Source organism: Erigeron canadensis, chromosome 1 (assembly GCF_010389155.1).
Source record: "Erigeron canadensis isolate Cc75 chromosome 1, C_canadensis_v1, whole genome shotgun sequence".
In the NCBI taxonomy this organism is placed as follows: Eukaryota; Viridiplantae; Streptophyta; class Magnoliopsida; order Asterales; family Asteraceae; genus Erigeron; species Erigeron canadensis.
In genome coordinates, this window is record NC_057761.1 from 58,616,624 (window position 1) to 58,635,171 (window position 18,548).

Genomic DNA, 18,548 nt, shown 5'->3' on the forward strand with positions numbered 1-18,548 from the left:
TTACGTCAAGAATTTTGAGTCTTCTTTTATATTATTTATTATCTCTTCTATTATGGCTTATGATATAACAAGTATAAAAAACACCTGGTGTTGTCACATGATATGATGGCTTGTTACTTTCATATTACAGATTACAGATTCTTCGACATCTCAAAACACTGAAAAAAGGTAAACACAGTGCTTTCATAGGGTAAACAGGTAAGCAGAATGGGATTGGGCTAGCCTATAACCATGACTTACACGCCCTTTTGCATTGTATCAATTTTCTACAAAAGCTGTTGGGGAAATTCGAGATAATAAACAGATAACCGGATATAAACAATCTTTGAAGGCACGTGATCGCTTTCAGATTGAATCAATTTGGCGGTTCACCCAAATTATTCAACCGGATACAATCAAAGATTAAGAATTTTCTGTGTGTATGTATTTGAGAAAATAAAAAGAAAAAGAATGATCAGAATGTGTTACGGGATTTTGTTTTATCAACAAAAACGGCAGTTATTGCAAGGTTTTGAAATTGCCATTTTTAGTTCCGAAAATTTAATTTTCTGAGAGATTTTTACTATAGCAATTTAATAGAAATAAAAAATTTCCAGGGGCTCCCGCCCCTTGGACCCCGCTCCCAGGGACGCTGCCCCCGGACCCCCGTACCTTAGGGGCGATAAATTCAAGAGATTTGCTAATTAGTGCCCCTAGTGCACTAGTTAAGAAGCATTTATTGAACCTGTTATTTCCTTATTAATCAAAAATTGTATTTAATATGTATTAATTCAACTTAGCAATTTCTATTTTTAAGTCATAATTAATACATATTTTCATATTTTAAGAAAGTTGGACTTCATTAAATGTTTCTTAACTAGTGCACTAGGGGCGTTAGTTAGCAAATCCCTAAATTCAAATAGGCGTGCACTCCGCACCACCAATCTTATATGATGTATTATTATGACAATATTGATCAAACAAGTTAACCCAATTACACTAAAATATCCAAAAAAGCTCCCATCATCCCATTGGTTTATATATACTTTTTCTACGCCCAAAACAAAAGAAAACAATAGGGCTCCGGCCCAAACATTCCCTTTAATTCCTCGTTGTTTTTAAACTCTCTTTTTTTTTTAAGGGTAAATTATACTTTTGGTTGATGAACTTAACACGTTTTCACTTTTAGTCACCAAACTGCAAAAAAAAACTATAAATTTTATACTAAACTTGCTATTTTTTTCACTTTTGAACAAGTACACAATTGGCGAATTTTGTCTTGATATGTGAAATGCAATTTGGATGGTATTTTTTTTATAAAATACTTTTGGTTTCTGTTTTGTTTTATAGCAGCAGGGAATATAAAATTTAAAAAAATTAAATTGGTGTTTTTTCGACGGATTTTGTGTAGCATGGTAACTTGTTGGAAGTACCCGAATATTCTGTTAGAGAAACAGTAAACATTGTGTCGGAAAGTCAATAAATCATTACCTCGGAAAAAAATCCGTGGGTAATATAAAATATTCCATCAGAATTTCTGTGGGAAATCTGTCGCACAAAAAGCAGCGTAAACAGATGCAGCAAGATCTTGAACTACAACTCTTCTGAACAGAATAGAACTGCACCGGATAAACTTTACCGAAAAGGCAACAAGGAAACTTATTGAAACAATATGTTTATTACATCATCATTATTCTGATGACAGAAGAAACAGAACTCGGCACCAAATCACCAATAGTTCATAGTTATACCGTTAATAGTAAATGTAAAGGGCAGTTGCTTAACTGCTGTTTTGACAGTATAAAACTGTCAGCCATATTAACTGCCCTTCTTTTTGTTTTTATGAGTAATTTACATCTAACAAGAATAGATTGTATTAATATCGATATACGACTTTACAATGTGATTATATTTTACTTCGAGTGCGAAACTCCTCCTTCAGTTGATCTCTTAACACTCTTCTCATTAATTTGTTAGAAGCTGTTCGAGGAAACTCATTAACCATCTTAACAAAGCTCACCTGTTAATTAACAAAATCTAAAACATATTAGTACTTTTATAGTAATGCAGAAGCATGAAAGCAGATTAGGGGAGAACCTTAAACAATGGATTAAGGTTTCTTTGGATGGCTTTAGAAAAAATCGTCTTTAGTTTCTCTGGATCACCATTGAACCCCTTCTTTAGAACCACAAATATGGCTAAAAGTTCTGGACCACCAGTTGCAGGTGCGACACTGACTGCTGCAGTTTCCATGATGCTTCCATCAGCTTGTTCACAAACACGTTCAATTTCAATTGAGCTCGTCTGCATCCATAGACACAGTCAGTTTCTTGTGATACAAAACGGCTTCAGTCACTTACCTATACAACATTATAACTATAAATACCTTTATGCCACCAAGGTTCATGGTATCATCAGCTCTGCCTTGTACAATATAATACCCTCCAACTGTTCTCTTGATGATGTCACCATGTCTCCTGAGTTGCTGGACAATAATAATATGTTATTATACTCTACCCATTATAAAACATCTAGCTCCAATAAATCTTGAGAAAGAAGAGGAAGTTTGTGTGAGGTCATCATACCATTCCATTGTAAATCGGCATTCCCTGAAAGTAAATCTTTTCATGATCCGCATTAAGTAGCCTATCAGTTGCTCCCATGTATACTGGAAACAAGCCCACCTCACCAACACAGGGTTGATCATCGGGCTGTCAGAATGAATAAAAAGAGGTGCAATGTCAATCCATTTAATCATGTATGGGCTAATTTTGGGCGAAATGAGAAATGGATCAAATGAAGTCGAACAAGTTAAAAGTGGGCAAAAGTCCTTTTCTATTGCATATAAACCTCCCTGGTCATTTTACTATTTACATTATTTTGTAATAATACTTTTTCAAGAAAGGATTTGCAGGTCAACCAAACCTGACTCGGTCCGACCTGCACATATTAAAGAGAGCCTTTTACGCACCCGTTTCTTGTCATCACTATAATTATTCATAAAAAAAAAATAAATTTTGTACAAGGTAAGTTTCAGATCTTACATAAGGAACTCCATGGTCATCAAAAATGACCAATCCTGTTGCCATTGAAGCAGAGCTAAATGCTCCAAAGGCCTGCGGCTGTAAAATATTCCCTTGAATGTAAGACGAAGCGAGCTCAGTACCTCCACAACATTCAAGAACAGGTTTGTAGTTAGCTCTTGAAGAAAGCCATAGGTCATCATCAACATTAGATGCTTCACCAGTAGACCCAAATGCCCTACAGATATTTACAAATCAAGTTGGATTACCATCATTGGTACACTTGCTTCTTCTTTTTTTCTTTTTATTTTTCCTGTAATAAGGAAGAATGTTTTACTTGATTTTTGTCCAATCTAGCCCTTCCATGCATCTTGCACTCTTCCAAGTCTTAACTATGCTTGGAACCGTGCCCAAAATTGTCACTCTTGCATCCTGAAATTCAATCCCACGTAAAGTAGTGATCCAAGGAAGAAGCGAATAGATTTTTGATTTCCTTAAGGGAACGTTGAATAAACAAGTACCCAACTTTGCTTTCACATAACCAGCTCTCTTATATCTTGAAGTAAGTTTATCCAAGTCTAAGAGTTTACTTGGGGCAGCATGGAAGAGAAGAGGGAGAGAGAGAAAATGCTAAGAAGAAGTCATCACTTTGAAACTTTAATTTGGTCATGGATAAATTTGATCCAACTTGGTTTTGTTACGCAAGTATACATAATTTTGAGAGGGATTTAAGAACCAACCTGAATAAATTTTCCAAAACCATGTCCAAGCGGAGATCCATGATAAAGAGCCAATGTTGCACCACTAAGAAAGCATGAGTAAATTAAAATCGGTCCCATTACCCATCCTAAATTAGTTGGCCAGCAGAATATATCTCCTGCCTGAACATCCATATGGGCCCATGAGTCAGCAGCACATCGCATGGGACTAAGTTGAGTCCATGGAATAGCTTTTGGATCTCCTAAAGAAAATTAAGAAGCATAATTATATAAAAAAATTGACACGCAGCTGCTTGAGAGAAGAGAACCAAAAAAAAAACCTGTTGTCCCTGAAGAAAAGAGTATGTTTGTCACCGTGTCTATTGATTGATAGACTGGAGAGCAATAATCAGGCCTATATTTCCCCAAAAAAAAAACTACATCAACAAATCATAAGTTCCATTCTTTATCAGATAACCATGTCCTAAGAACATATCTGAAAAGTAAAAAGATTATAAAAAGGGTTATTACGGTACCTAGAAAAGTTTTTTGTGCTGGAAAGAAAATCATTCCAAGAGATATCTTGTTTTCTTAATTGGATGTCTACATTTTCTCCTATTGAAGGAACCACGATAGCTCTACATTCAGTTGCTTCAATAACACGGCTGCAATAAGGAAGAAAGGAAGGTGGTTAAGTGGAGAAAGACGTATCTGTGACTGTTCTCTCATTCGGAATTGTAATTGTAATTATTAGTTTATTACCTGTACAAAGGAAATCTTCGACCACCTCGAACAATGTAATCCTGAGTAAAAATCGCCTTTGATCTAGACACGCGTAATCGAGTTGCAATCTCCTTTGCTGCAAAGCTATCAGCAATTGATACAACCACAAATCCAGAATATATAATTGCCAAATATAAAATAACCGCAGTGACTGTCATTGGCATATCAATTGCAATTGGATCCCCCTCTGAAAACAACGTCTTTAATGCATTGGCAACCAACCTGCATAGTTCACGTATAATGCCATAAACATGACATTCATAATCTAGAAACCATTGTTTAATTACATGTTAATCATACATTACTTGCTGCCGCAGTTCGTTCAATGTCAACTTATTTACATCACAATGATCAAATCTTTCATCCCGCCATACAATTGCAACCTTTTCATTCTTTTTATCTGCTTCACTAGTTGACATCAAGCAACACTCTGCAATGTTCAAAACTGAACCGGGAAGCCACGTGCCCCCGTGTTTTGATTTGTCAGAGGTATCTAGTATACATTTCGGAGGTTGGTTAAATCGGATTGAAAGTTTTTCCAAGATAATCGACCAGTATACCTGAACATGAATTGAAACATCAGAAATACAAAACAATTATATAAATACTTTGAAAATACATTTGTAAAAGCACAAGCTTGCCTCTGGATGTTGAGCAGAGAATTTCTGAAATTGTTTATAACTTGATATAGGATTTTTGTAAGATGCTCCAAGAAGCTTGGGTCCATGAGCTTCCATAATCCGCCCCAAGTTTGACAGTCGAGAATCAATTCTAAGGACAAAGAGACCCGTAAATTTATCGGACTAAACGATTGCAGGTCAAACTTACTGACTTACGATCAAAATCATGTACAACAACTCCATATTTACATGTCTCAATTGCACCACAGTTTGTTTTACTTTCAATTTGTACAACTTTAGTATAAAAACAGATTGGATTATTCAAAAGTCAACTTCAAAAACGTGTTTTTTTCAGTTAATTTGCTCACAATGAACTTATATTTACAGCTCTAAATTTGTAACATTATTCCTACTAATATATCCTTAATAAAGTAACATATCCATTTGACACATTATTTGCTAGTATCGAGTATAGTTATGGGATTCAAGTTGAACTTGGAAACGGGCCAGGAGGTGCAAAGTGAACACCTGGCTTATCAGTGAGTAACTGAGTATGATAATTAAACAATATCAGTGACTCGTGTGATCAGCTGACGCATGTTGTTAGTGATTTATGTTGATCAGCGATCACGCCAATCATGTTGAGCTGAAATCACTCCTTATCATATTTAACTTGCAAGAACCGTTTTTGGGCAGTTCAAAAACCCATAACTTCTAAAGATTTGGGTGATAGGTTTACCAAACCATTGAAAAGTGATTACACGATTCAGATAAGATACCCCGTCACAAAAATATTTACCCTTGTTCATCTAAAGTCCACCAAAATTATTATCGTTCAAAATAACAAAAACAAAAATATTTCATCTTTTGCCAAGAAATGTAACCAAATATCTCAAAATTGACAATGTGGGTACTAAAAAACGTTCTCACTCATCAAATATAAATTCAAATTTCAAAAGCATCAGATCATAAATTTCTCTCAAAAAACTGGACTATATTCCGGGTCCCTAAATTTGCCAAAAATCTAAACTTTTGTTCATAAAATATATCCAAAATCAAAACTTTCACTCCTAAACTTGTTTATAAAAAGATAATTATTATAACCTTCCTCTCTTCTACCCCACATTTTCAAACAAGGGATACTTCTTTTTTCTTTAATACAATTTTACTTAACATAATAATGGCTTAACTACCCACTTAATACAAAATTGACAATTTATTTATCATTTCTATTATTGAGCATCCTAAACTGCAACAACATAACATATCTCCTTTTTCAGCTACACACAAATAATTATGAAAAAAAGAAGAAAAGAAACTACTTACTGAGAAGGAAACCAATAGAGAGGTGGGCCCTGAGTAGACACATCATAGTTAGCATAGACTGCATTGTAGATGGTCTGATGCAAAGAATGTGGGTAACTTGGTTTCAGCAACTTTCTTGTATAAGTGATTTCACGCCATATCTCTACTGGGTTCTTTGATTCACTAATGACCTCCTTAATCTGGATTAGTAGTAATCTTGCATCATCTGGTTTTAATCCAGTGTTGATTAGTTCTTGCACTCCCACTTCATTTAAGCTTTTGTGGTTAGTGCTACTCTCCATTATATTAATTATTTGGAGTATCAATATTAATTTTAAAGAGGATGATGATGTTTTTATAGTATATTTTTTTTAATAGATAGAAAGAGGAGTAGGTGAATCTTGAGGTGAGATTCAGTAGTTATGATGGGGAAAAAACTGATGGATGATGGTTACATCACCCTCATATATATATTTTTATATTTTGTTACATTTTTATATTTATCTAATCTAATCATATTCTAGATAAATATAATTAATGGGTGGCAAAGGTATGGTTAGTAACTTCCATTAATTAAAATAAAGGGGAAAGGGAATATGAGGCTGTTAGGCATTCAAATTGGGTGAAAAACCCCTCACATACCTTTTTTTAAAAGGTAAAAATCATGAGAGGCCATGTATTTATTTAAAATATTAAAATATTAGTATGTGAGAGGTTTTTCACCCAAGTTGGGTGCATAACAGCCTCATACTCACTTTTCCCTAAAATAAATTAATATATCTCGCTTGTTATTTATGCTATAATGCGAGATTTGATTAATATAGTGAGACTTTTTTATATTATTAGAAAATTTTCCTAGTTTTTTTTTTTATATCTATCAAATAAATAACTTCATTTTTACCACAAAAATGTAAGATTTAAAAAATTCCGGAACAACGTAAACGGTTTTTCCACCTCGTTTGGCCTTTGTGGTGTATTTGACTTGTTAATTATGCTGGGATAGTGGTCAGTCGTGGGTTTCGGCCTCCATTAATGGTAGCCTTTGGCTATTTGACTATATAGATAGAGATCTAGGTTTGGTATTTGTTAGGCGATAAAAATAAAAAGAATTAGATTTGGATTAATTTGTATGAGAAAGTTGATTAATGTGTAGTATGTACTAATTGCTATTGATTTTTAGATATATAAAGTCAGAACATTTATATGTATGAGAAAATTGATACGTAATTGTGTAGTATCTTATTATAGTAGCAGTTGAACTAATGACTTATAATTATAAATTAAAAATTATAATAATTATTATCCAAATATATTATTATATTAGTATTTATCGAAAAAGTCTCATTAATTTACACTTTTTGGTTTTCCATCAATAATTTACACTTTTTAACCGTTAATACTTAATTTATAATTGATTTAGCCATCAACTTGAAAAGGATTTTTAAAAAAATTAATCATTTAATTAGTTAAAACAGTTTCAACATATGAAATATTATGTAAAAAAAATTATTTCAAAAGATGAAATATAATATATGTGTTTAATGTTGTATATTCTTTTAAATTTGTTTTTACTTACATTTTTACATTTAAATTTATATATTTAATAATTTATCTTATCTTTAAAATGCTATAAACAATCCGTGTAATCACATCTCTTGACTTTCTCAAGATTTCAATTTTGACTTTTCTTGACTTATTATTATATAAAATTAAAATATAGATTTACACATATAAATATCAATGTCGACTACATGACTAAAGATAAATATTTCTTATAAGAAAATATTATAAATTGATACCTATAGGAATCACAGAACATGAGACGATCACAAAACAAAACACGATTTACAACAGAGGGTTAGTTGAATGATAAATTCAAACTAATATGAACCCCGTTAAAAATTCATTCTATCTCTCAATCAAAAAGGTACAAAATTTTCTTTTCTTATATATTAGTTTTGTGTATTAATGTTTAAAGTTACTATTATCACTCAAATCAAGAGTCTTAATTGTTATCAAAGAATAGGAAAACAATCATAATTGTTATCTAAGTTATCATAGAACAAGTGATTGAAATAAACTTCTCTGTGTTATGGCCCCACATCATAATTAAAAACAAATACTTAAATGTCAAGTACGGGATCATAAATATGTTTATATTTTAATTTTTAATTATCTTTTATAATAATATTACATTATTGGTGCAACTGCTTTAAAAAAATTCTATAATACAGAATGACTACGGCAAACAATTCCAACAATATGTCTCAACTAATAATGACAGTGACGAACTTGTGATTATTGTACTATTACTTGCAAAATATATCTTCAAAATTATAAGTTTTATGACTTAAATGTATGAAGAACTAATATTGATAATATCATAAGCTCGTGTCCAGTGTTGGACACGGGTCTATAATCTAGTTAATTGCTATAGATTAGATACATATAAAGGATTTATGAACTAAGAGGTTCGTGCAGGTCAGGTCAATACAAACTGAGGTTGCCCGAACATAGGATAGTTTTATACGGACGGGGAAGTTATAAGCCATTAAGGTTCCATCTTTTTGACAAACATCACATATGATAAGGTTATGCGTAAAATAATGACAACTTTACAGGATTGTTTCACAACACGAGCATACATGAAATTGTAAAAACGCACCGATATATTTATTCTTTCAAAGTTGGCACATAATATTGATTTCTACAGACATTATGAACTAAGATAACATACAGCACCTATACTCATAAATATAGATTCCTACAAACAATATAGAATCAAGACAACATACAACCATTTGGTTTCCCAAATGTTCAACTACTACTTTGCAAATCTTTGATTCCATTCAGCAGCTAGTGCATCATATTTATTTCTATCTACCAGGAACAAGCGTGCGATTCCCGACACCTGGGGCTTATCTGCCACAATACAACAATCTCAAATTTACAAAGAATTCAGGAAATTGAGGTGATTATTATTATAAGAATGAACTACATACATGGGTTAGGGTTGGTGAAGATAGATCTCAAAGCAAGTAGAACCCTTGAAATTGTTAATGCTGGACTCCAAGTGTTTTCATCCAGGATATCCAAGCTAACATTGCCGCTTGAATCAACATTGCAATGATATATTCGTGTTTTAAAAACAACCTGCACCCTAAGGGCGAATACATCAATAAGAAAAACATAAACTTTTGGAAATTAATCAATTGTATAAGAAACAAACTACTATAAATGACATTTAATTTAGATGGTCTTTGTATGAAAGCTTTTTTGATGCATCAACAATAAAGAAAATGCACAGTAAAAAAATATATGCAAGAGTATGAGCATAAACATACCTTTGGAGGCTTGAAAGGATAATTCGGGGGAAAAGTTATGTCAAGAAAGTATATACCTCCTTCGTAAGGTGTTCCTATAACAGCAAAAATCAGTTAAATTAAAATCAAGAAACATTACAACACTTTTGTTTGCAATTAGACAGTTAGTTCAATGAATCTGCATCTTCTTGAATGCTTTTAGGCTTATAGCTCAAACTGAACACGTTTCACACAATTCAAAAGTCCCTTGTGCATACGGGACTCATCTATCTTTGAGGCTATTCATTGGGATAAAGTAGAAGGATTTCTGCACCAGATTGAGAAATTACAGCTCGTTTGAGAAGAAAAAGCCAGGCTGACCTTGCGGACCAAAGAGTGTAGCAACCCAATGATAAAGGTTATCGCCTTTCGGCCCAGCAGAGCAGTCAGCAGGTGGGTCCGTGTTAAGTTCTGCCATCTCCTTCTGTATCCTCTTCCCCGAGGACGTTAAAGATGTCCGTGACGGCCATGACCGCCCACGACTTAGGTTTCCACTGTTCATGAACCACTCACCTTCTTTGCCTACGCGTGGCTAACTGTTAAAAATACGTAAATTCATATTGGTACAGTATTACAAAAACACATGTAAAGCACGGCAACAGGAATATAAAATTCACAAATAACAAGAACATAGGATATATGTGTGATGACGTGTGAACCGACACTAGGTCTACAGTCTACTAATGCCGGGCTCACATGTTGAGCTGGATGGTCGTTAATAATGGACTCTATATGTATGTCCAGGCACGGGCATAGAAAAATGACCCAGAAATGGTCAAAGAAATTGGATAAAGTCTATCAAATGGTAAGCCACTGATACAGGTGGAGCAAAGATAGCAAGAATATCCAAATAATAAGTTCGGAAACAGGAAAGGCCTTAGACCTGAAGGCAGCATTACCAACCTTCAACACACCATAAGGCATAGGGTCAAGGTCAGGAAGATAACCTCCAAGATCTCGATGAGTCTTCAAAAGTTTAGACTCTAGTCAGTGATTGGTCACTATCTTAAAAAAAAAAAATTGCCTCGAGAAGAGAGCACCGTTAACAAGGGAGTCCAACGCACTAACATCGAAGTCCGTATAAGCCAGTGGATATAAAAGTGGACTCGAATCAATAACTACTTAAAACTATATCAGATTTCGTAGGAATATCAGGAGATAGGCATCACTATTAATCAATGATACAGTAGTCAATAACTAAGTTAGTATATGATAGATTTGGGATAAACAATCAAACCCTATCTGTGTAGCCACAGCTGAAATATGAGAAAGAAGATACTTACTGAGAGTCGTGTCGCAAAGATTGGTCGAAGACGGCCGGATGCGTTTTGCCGGTGCAGATAGACGGATTGTGGTATAGAAAATACTTGGTTAATTGATTGTGTGATATGTCTTTTATTAACGTTCTATCTCATACCGGTGGCGGTGTGGATAAATTATTTATTTTTTAAATCCTATAAAACTTGTTATGAAAATAACTAAAATATAATTATAATCCACATGAAAATAATACCAAATAAGTATTTCATAATAAAATATAAGTTTTAAAATTTACAAATAATAAATAAAAAAAATAACATTAAAATATCATAAAAAAAGATTGTAAAAAATTTCAAAAATAAATAAATGAAAATACCGAAATGGTTATACCGAAAAATACCGGCCGGTAGTAAAAATACCGGACTTAAAATAGCGAATTACTCTCCGATACTAGGAGTGTTCATTATTCGAATTAACCAAATAACCCACCCAATCCATTTGACATTTGTATCATTTGGATTTGGTTTGGTGTTTGGGTGTAACCGAATAAAGAAGTTGTTAAACGGTTTGGTTTTGGTTTTAAAAGTTATAATTGGGGCCCAACCAAAACCCGATTAAGCATTTAACGTTTAATAAAAATTATAATAACCTAATTTAAATGATATTAATATGACTCTAATTATTTAAATACGTTGTTCTACACATCTAAAAGCATATAGTTAGTTGAATAACCTTACATGAATAAATAAAATGATGTAAATTGACATTCGAATTGCATGATTATTCAAATATATTAAATAAAATTTTGAATAGCATTTTTTATTTGGGTCATCCAAGAACCGACCAAATAACCCAAACTTTATTTGAGTGGTTTGGATTGGGTGCTCATATATATGGATTGGGTATTGGGTGGTTTTCTCATTCTTAAAAAACCGAATAACCCAAACTGAATAACTCTATTCGCCCAAAACCTGACCGCATGAACATCCCTATCTGATACTGGTAATACCGGCCGGTATTTACAGTATTTAAAACATTGGTTCTATACTTTGGTGAATAACAAACAAATTTTGTCTAACAGATTGTATAAGTACCTGAAAATTATTTCTATAATATCAAATAATAATTTTAAAAAAAAAAAAACAATCAAAATCATCTTTATGTTAATGTTACACTACAAAAGTAACCTTTATAATGTTATGTAATTTTATTTATTTTTTTTGATAAATGTCAATAACAAATAGTATTACGGATCCAGCAACTTGACTAAATTTTTGGAGATGTTTTTTTGAAGTTATACCTTGAATTTTCACACTTTTTGAGTGTCTAGAAATTAGCTACATTTCAAATATCTATTGTACTTAAGGGATTTATTTTTTTTTTTAAATTAGTGGCAAATCAAGCTTTGGAATACATGAAGACTTCTTTTGATGACATTGGAAGGATTTATCAGCGCAATACCAAGTATAAAAGTAATGAGCATCGCAAATGCCAACTGAAGGAGTAACAGGATTTCAGTCCCAATACATATGTTCGTGAATTCATGGCCTGGTGACATTATTGAACCACTGCCAGAAGTAGTTTAGGGTGGAGAAAAAGAATTCTATACGCATGTCCTCTACTCAGACCATGTGATCCTTTTAAGTGAAGCAAGAGCAAAACAAATTGTTGAAGGATCTGATAGTTGTAAGGTAGTCTTTTCTATGGGAATAATGTGATAGATTGCATTCCTAATAATGTGATAACTAATAGGTAAGCAAGTAAGCTTGAAACCATTTGTGGGCCTTAATTCAATTAAACATTCACAAATTTCAACCTACAGTTTCACCAATACAAACATACTCCAAGTCTCTCATAAATGACTTGCTTAAAGCTACAAAACTCAACTATGAGCCTCAAAAACTTGCACATTGCAAAACAAGAACTGTATCAGCCCCAAGGTTCAGCAAACAGAACCAAACCCCTTACCAATTTAATCTAGAATTCCTGTCTAATTGTTGTTGATATTCACCACGCTTTTCATTAAAAAAACGCAAAGAGCACGAATATCAGCTATACAAGAAGGCCAAAATCTACAGGACCAAAGATACAACTGCGGCCAAAAGCATAGAACAGATGTGAGGAAGTTGACGAGGTGATTTGCTTCCAGGGGGTCCCTCTGGTCCAAATGCAGGGGGAAACATCCCACCAGTGCTTGTGTTGGTACTGTTCACAAACAGATTTACACATTAACAGTCTGACATACACACATATACACAACTAAATCAAGGATTGGTATGAGTGTGTTTGAAAGGGGAGGGAGATTTTGATTATCAGAAACACTGCATAGATTTGTGTTCTCACCTTCCTGTAAATATGCAAGCTCCATAGCCTGAAATATGATGATACAGAATTAGTCAATCACTTTGTCTGCATAGATGATACATATATGGAAAACAAAAAAACTAAGGAACAGATGGCACATACTAGGATCAACCATGGTTGTTATGGCGGTACCACTAAAGTCACAGGTTCCACCAACACTACGCATTCTTTGGTAGTAGTCATTATAAGCAAATGAAGCATGGTTTTCAACTGTATCCGGCGTGTAACATGGTTGCCCAGATTGAATAGCACTGCAGTTCGCCTGCCCCGGTCCACAAGCCCAATTCAGCCCGTCTTGCAAACTAGTTGTGTCAGCTCCTTTTTTTGCAACACAAAAACCGCCTGAAGAGTTCACAGCCGTTTGGCCCAAAGTATCCAAAGCAAAGGTATAGACGGAAGTCCCATTGCTAAAATACACACCATAGCTCTTCTCAGAGATGGGCCCAGGTTTCTTGTCTTCATTAAAGAGCTCATAGATGTAAGAATTCATAGGAATTGTCGGCTGACTAGGGGGGCCCGAATCGTTCAAAACACGTTTAATCAAATTATTGTTAAACGTTTCTGCATTTTCCACGGTGGCATCATGTTCATTAGCACCACCAGCCCATGGCCAACCGGTTTCAGTCACGACAATAGGGATCTCTGAGAAGTTATAAGCTGCTATAGAATAATAAGTAGCATCCACCATAGCATCAAACATGCTGTCATAATGGAAGAGTGTGTTTGGGTCAACAATTTGTTTCACAGGACTCAGAGGTTGAAAAAGTGCATACTCAATTGGAAAAATACCGCTGCTTTGTACATAACCATAATAAGGATAAGCATTTAACATGAAAATGGATTTTGTGTCTCTTAAAAACTCAAGAGTCGCGGAAATAGTTGTGTTCCATGACGAGTTGAATGTGGCAGCTGATGGCGGGAATGGCTTCGGGATAATGTCCATTGACATGGGGCTTGATACTTTGATTTGATAATTTAGGTTTGAAGAAACTAAGGCTTTGTGAAGATTCTTCATAGCAGTAACCAAAACAGGGGCAACATTTGGGATTGTGGAAAGAACTTCACTACCAACCGCTATGGCAGTAATATTGGTGGAGGGTACAAATGCTGCAACATTTTTATTGATCCAAGAGGCGGCTGCTGCTGGTGATTGTCCGATGCCTAAAACTTCCTCATTTGTCACACTGACCATAACTTCAATTTCTGTGTCGGAAAGTGCACTAAGCAAGTGATTATCAGCGTCAAAAAGTCGCACGTGTGTTATTTGATGGGCTCTAAGGATTGCCACCACTTGTTCCGGTGATGGTAGGTTGGAAACATCAGTACCAATGTTTATTCCAATGAAACCACCTGCAATTCAAGATAATTACTATTAACATTGGTGTATGGATGGGCCAAATTTGACCCATTTTCTTATCAACGGGTCGATTTAGGTAGCGTTTAATCTTAAATGTGTTAAATAATATATGTGCTAGAAAGGGAAGGGGTCGAAACTTGAAAGGGTCAAACAGGTTGAAAGTTTCCAAAGTCTAATTTTAAACACATATCTAAATAGTTTTAGTCAAGCATCCAGATCATTATATGGTTACAGTACTGGTTTTGCAATCATAATTAACACATTAATTATATGTAAAAATGTAAAGAATAGGGCACCATAGTATTAGTGGGTCAACATAACATAACCCAACCCATACTAAAAGTGGTCTGCTTCAACGCAAATAAGTTACCCAACCCACACATCGGTAAATACTGATATGCAAACTTTTTAACTCTTTAATAGAATGGGAGAAGCATTTGCGAAATGAACTTAAATGGATTATTTTATGACTCAAAACGCACATTAGAAGTTGGGTTAGTTTCGAAGTTGATAGGATTTCTATTCAACAAAAAAAGGAGCTTTTGCTTTATAACTTGACCAGATATTACAAACTTTGAATCTGAGTAGTTACAGGTTTGACCTCATAATCAAACTGAGTCAAGTGAAAGAGAATCATAAGAACAGTCAACCTTACCTAATGCAATGGACAGACTTCCAAATATAAACAGGACATATCCAAGCAACATTTCAAGCCTCATTGTGCTTATAGATGGTTTCGCCACAACCTTCACCAAGACCGTGCACACCTTAAGTTTAAGATCAATTGTCAAAATTTGTATATTTGACTTCCTTTAACAAATAGTAAGCACAAGAACAGCAAATTCTAAATAATAAGGGGTTAAAAACTTAGCATTAATAATGAAACCTTTTGTAAACTATACACATTTGATTTTGCACACATTAACAAGTAACTTCAATGGAAAACAACGTTATAAAGTCTAAACCACAATTTAGGGAAATTGAGGATCTCAGGTATGAAAAATGAACCAAAAGTAGCACAACAAGATTAAAACTTGCTAAAAATAATCAAAATGTGGGGGTGGGTTGGAATAGGTTACTCTTGCTAGCACCGCTCCTGTGGGATTGGGTATCGTTGTTGTTAGGTAAATCTTGCTAGATCAGGTCAATATATACCACAGGATACAAACCCAAATACCCAATTGAGCTAAAATTTACATTCAAACCAAACCACAATAATTTCAATTGACAACAAAATTATTACAAAAGACCTGATTGAGCTAAAAGTTATATTAACAGACCACCACATTCAATTGATCAAATATTAGGCCAAAAAAAGATTCAAGATTCAAACTTTTCAAGAAACCCACATGCAAACCACAAACACCCAATTGAGCTAAAATATTTATTAACACAGTACCACATTGATTTCAACAAGATATAATACAATAAAAAAAATTCAAGATTTCACAAAACAAACAAAACCCAGTTAAGCTAAAAGCTATATTCACACAACACCACATTGATTAAAGACAAAAATAATAAAAATCAAATATCAAAAATACAAGATTTCAATAAACCCGCATACAAAACCACAAAACAAATAACTAAAAGCTAACTCATACAACCCACATTGATTGAAGACAACAAAATTCAAGATATCTAGAAACCCACAAACAAAAGCCCTTGAAAAAAGAAGAAAGAAATACCTGTAAATTGTATAGCTAACTAATTGTAGATTGTACAGCTTAAGTAAGTTGTACTGTACAAGTTCTTTATCAGCAGAAATCTAAGTGAGAATCCAAAGACACAGTTAACATTTAGTACTACTAAACAGTGTGAAATGAAGACTGAGAGAGTAAAAAGTTAGGAACTTTCTGAAGAAGAGGAGCAAAACAAAATAGCATATCATCACCAATGTCATATACCATTAGGTTTATTTATTTATTACTGTACATAATAATTGTCAAATCAATCATACCCCACCACTCAATTACAGTAATATGTATATTAAATTTAATAAAACTTAAGAAATTAATCCCTTCATGAATGGGGGATGTGGGGCAGAAAAGAAGCAGATTTTGCTTTGACCTTTGTTGTAAAACTTTGCTTTTATAAAAAAAGAAATTTATTACCTTAAAATATGAGATTTATGTCTTTGAAAATGAATAGATTTTGGTGTATTTTGTACTTTTTTAAAGATGCTAGTACTGCTTTGGATAATAAAAGCAAAGAGTGACAGCTGTTACAAAAGGAATCTCAATCTATTTTATATTATTTTATTATTTATAATTAATAATAAAGAAAATGACCTCAATATCCAATTTTTCTAAAAAATATATCAATATACCCAAGTTTTTTTGGATTTTCACAAAATACCCAACAAAATCGTAATAATTTTCAAAAATCGCAATGAGATTTATAAAATCGCAATAAGATTCCCAAATTCGCAACTAGATTATATAAAATCGTAATAAGATTCCCAAAATCGCATAAAGATTTAACAAAATCGCATAAAGATTTAACAAAATCGCATAAAGATTTAACATAATCGCATAAAGATTTTATAAATCTCGTAAAAAAATTTTAATATTCGAAGTTCTTTATGAGATTCTAAGTTCTTTATCCGATTATCAAGTTCTTTATGCGATTCTGAAAATCTTTATGCGATTTTCAATGTTCTTTATGAGATTTTTAAAGTTCTTTATGAGATTTTCAAAGTTCCTTATGCGATTTTCAATGTTCTTTATGCGATTTTCATCATCTTTATGCGATTTTCATAATCTTATTGCGATTTTCCAAACTTATTGCGATTTTTGTGGGTATTTTGTGATAATCTAAAAAAACTTGGGTAAATTGATAAACTTTTATAAAAAATTGGGTATTGAGGTTATTTTCTTATAATATAACTAAAAGAAGAGGTTGGGGATACATTTAGCACCCCTAATTATCCTTCTTTAGCCTAATACTTTCTCTTTAATAATACTTTATTTTTTAATATTTATTTAATAAATATTGACCTTTAATAAAAAAATCTTATAAAAAAAACTTTATTATTATTATTATTATTATTATTATTTTTAACTTTTATTGAAACTTCAAAAAAAAATTATTATTATTAATTATTATTATACAACCTAGAAAAAACCCTTACATATTCTCAAAAAAAAAAACCTACGGCAAAAAAAACAAACACCTATAATCGACTACCAAAAATGTTTTTTTATTCATGTAATACTTTTTGTTTCACTTTTTGTTGAGTTTAACTCTAAATCGTTTAGTCAAAAATTATTGTTTGTGTTTGTAGTAAGTTTATATATAACAAACTCCAAAATTTTTATTTAACTAAAATTGAGAAGAAAAAAAAAAGGTAATCTGGAATCAATATTTATATAGAGTTAATTTTTATATGTTTCTTCTTTATTATTCGTATTGATTAAATCGAATCATACCGTTATTGTGTAAATTTTTAAATCGTCTATATTTGATCGAATCATATCGTCTCTATTTTTTAATATTTATTTAATAAATGACCGACCTTTAATAAAAAAATATTTTTAAAAAAATCTTTATTATTATTATTATCTATATATACAGCACTTAGAAAAAATTCTTACATATTTTCAATAAAAAAAACCTACGGCCATAAAAAAAACCATACGATCGACTACTAAAAAAATTTTGTATTCATATAATTTTTGTTTCTCTCTTTGTTAAACTTTTAGTTTTTTTTTTTTCGTTGAGCTTAACTTATTGATTAATATATTTTGAAACTATCCATCCAAGGGCGGTACTAAAGGGGGGGCAAGGGGGTCCAA

The 18,548-nt window shown here is 32.8% G+C and overlaps 3 protein-coding genes across 5 annotated transcripts; all 3 read right to left on the reverse strand.

Moving 5' to 3' along the window:
• Nucleotides 1-1,613: 1,613 nt before the first annotated feature.
• LOC122605989 (probable CoA ligase CCL12) lies at nt 1,614-6,833 on the reverse strand. Of its 2 annotated transcripts, XM_043778956.1 has the most exons (14): nt 6,430-6,833; nt 5,125-5,254; nt 4,784-5,043; nt 4,463-4,705; nt 4,237-4,365; nt 4,042-4,115; nt 3,743-3,963; nt 3,340-3,434; nt 3,024-3,240; nt 2,905-2,919; nt 2,565-2,690; nt 2,366-2,464; nt 2,077-2,283; nt 1,614-1,999 (listed from the first exon to the last, which is right to left on the reverse strand). In XM_043778956.1, exons 1-14 carry the CDS (start codon nt 6,708-6,710, stop codon nt 1,886-1,888), a joined length of 2,211 nt encoding a protein of 736 aa, XP_043634891.1. In that variant the 5' UTR covers nt 6,711-6,833; the 3' UTR covers nt 1,614-1,885. The 2 variants fall into 2 exon arrangements, with proteins under 2 accessions (XP_043634891.1, XP_043634899.1); XM_043778964.1 differs by lacking the exon at nt 2,905-2,919.
• Nucleotides 6,834-9,059: 2,226 nt separating this feature from the next.
• LOC122606683 (constitutive photomorphogenesis protein 10) lies at nt 9,060-11,154 on the reverse strand. 2 transcript variants are annotated; one of them, XM_043779531.1, is made up of 5 exons: nt 11,054-11,154; nt 10,092-10,306; nt 9,753-9,826; nt 9,411-9,561; nt 9,060-9,330 (listed from the first exon to the last, which is right to left on the reverse strand). In XM_043779531.1, exons 2-5 carry the CDS (start codon nt 10,270-10,272, stop codon nt 9,233-9,235), a joined length of 504 nt encoding a protein of 167 aa, XP_043635466.1. In that variant the 5' UTR covers nt 10,273-10,306; nt 11,054-11,154; the 3' UTR covers nt 9,060-9,232. The 2 variants fall into 2 exon arrangements, with proteins under 2 accessions (XP_043635466.1, XP_043635475.1); XM_043779540.1 differs by having other exon boundaries at nt 10,092-10,292; nt 11,054-11,135.
• A 1,629-nt stretch (nt 11,155-12,783) lies between these two features.
• Nucleotides 12,784-16,612, reverse strand: LOC122606675 (glucan endo-1,3-beta-glucosidase 4). Its single transcript, XM_043779520.1, has 5 exons — nt 16,440-16,612; nt 15,407-15,518; nt 13,497-14,744; nt 13,374-13,401; nt 12,784-13,235 (listed from the first exon to the last, which is right to left on the reverse strand). The coding sequence occupies exons 2-5, from the start codon at nt 15,468-15,470 to the stop codon at nt 13,103-13,105; spliced, it is 1,473 nt and encodes a 490-aa protein (XP_043635455.1). The 5' UTR covers nt 15,471-15,518; nt 16,440-16,612; the 3' UTR covers nt 12,784-13,102.
• Nucleotides 16,613-18,548: the final 1,936 nt, after the last annotated feature.

Bases quoted from the DNA above. Each gene is read 5' to 3' on its own strand.
- LOC122605989 (XM_043778956.1), bottom strand. From the start codon at position 6,710: ATGGAGAGTAGCACTAACCACAAAAGCTTAAATGAAGTGGGAGTGCAA. The intron at 3,964-4,041 runs GTTTTTTTTTTG...AATTTTCTTTAG, and splicing joins CTTTTCTTCAGGGACAACAG to GAGATCCAAAAGCTATTCCA. The intron at 2,284-2,365 runs GTATTTATAGTT...CTATGGATGCAG, and splicing joins TGAACCTTGGTGGCATAAAG to ACGAGCTCAATTGAAATTGA.
- LOC122606683 (XM_043779531.1), bottom strand. From the start codon at position 10,272: ATGAACAGTGGAAACCTAAGTCGTGGGCGGTCATGGCCGTCACGGACA. The intron at 9,827-10,091 runs GTCAGCCTGGCT...TTGCTGTTATAG, and splicing joins TACACTCTTTGGTCCGCAAG to GAACACCTTACGAAGGAGGT. The intron at 9,331-9,410 runs GTATGTAGTTCA...GTATTGTGGCAG, and splicing joins CTTCACCAACCCTAACCCAT to ATAAGCCCCAGGTGTCGGGA.
- LOC122606675 (XM_043779520.1), bottom strand. From the start codon at position 15,470: ATGAGGCTTGAAATGTTGCTTGGATATGTCCTGTTTATATTTGGAAGT. The intron at 14,745-15,406 runs GTAAGGTTGACT...CTTGAATTGCAG, and splicing joins AAGTCTGTCCATTGCATTAG to GTGGTTTCATTGGAATAAAC. The intron at 13,236-13,373 runs GTGAGAACACAA...GTTTGTGAACAG, and splicing joins GCTTGCATATTTACAGGAAG to TACCAACACAAGCACTGGTG.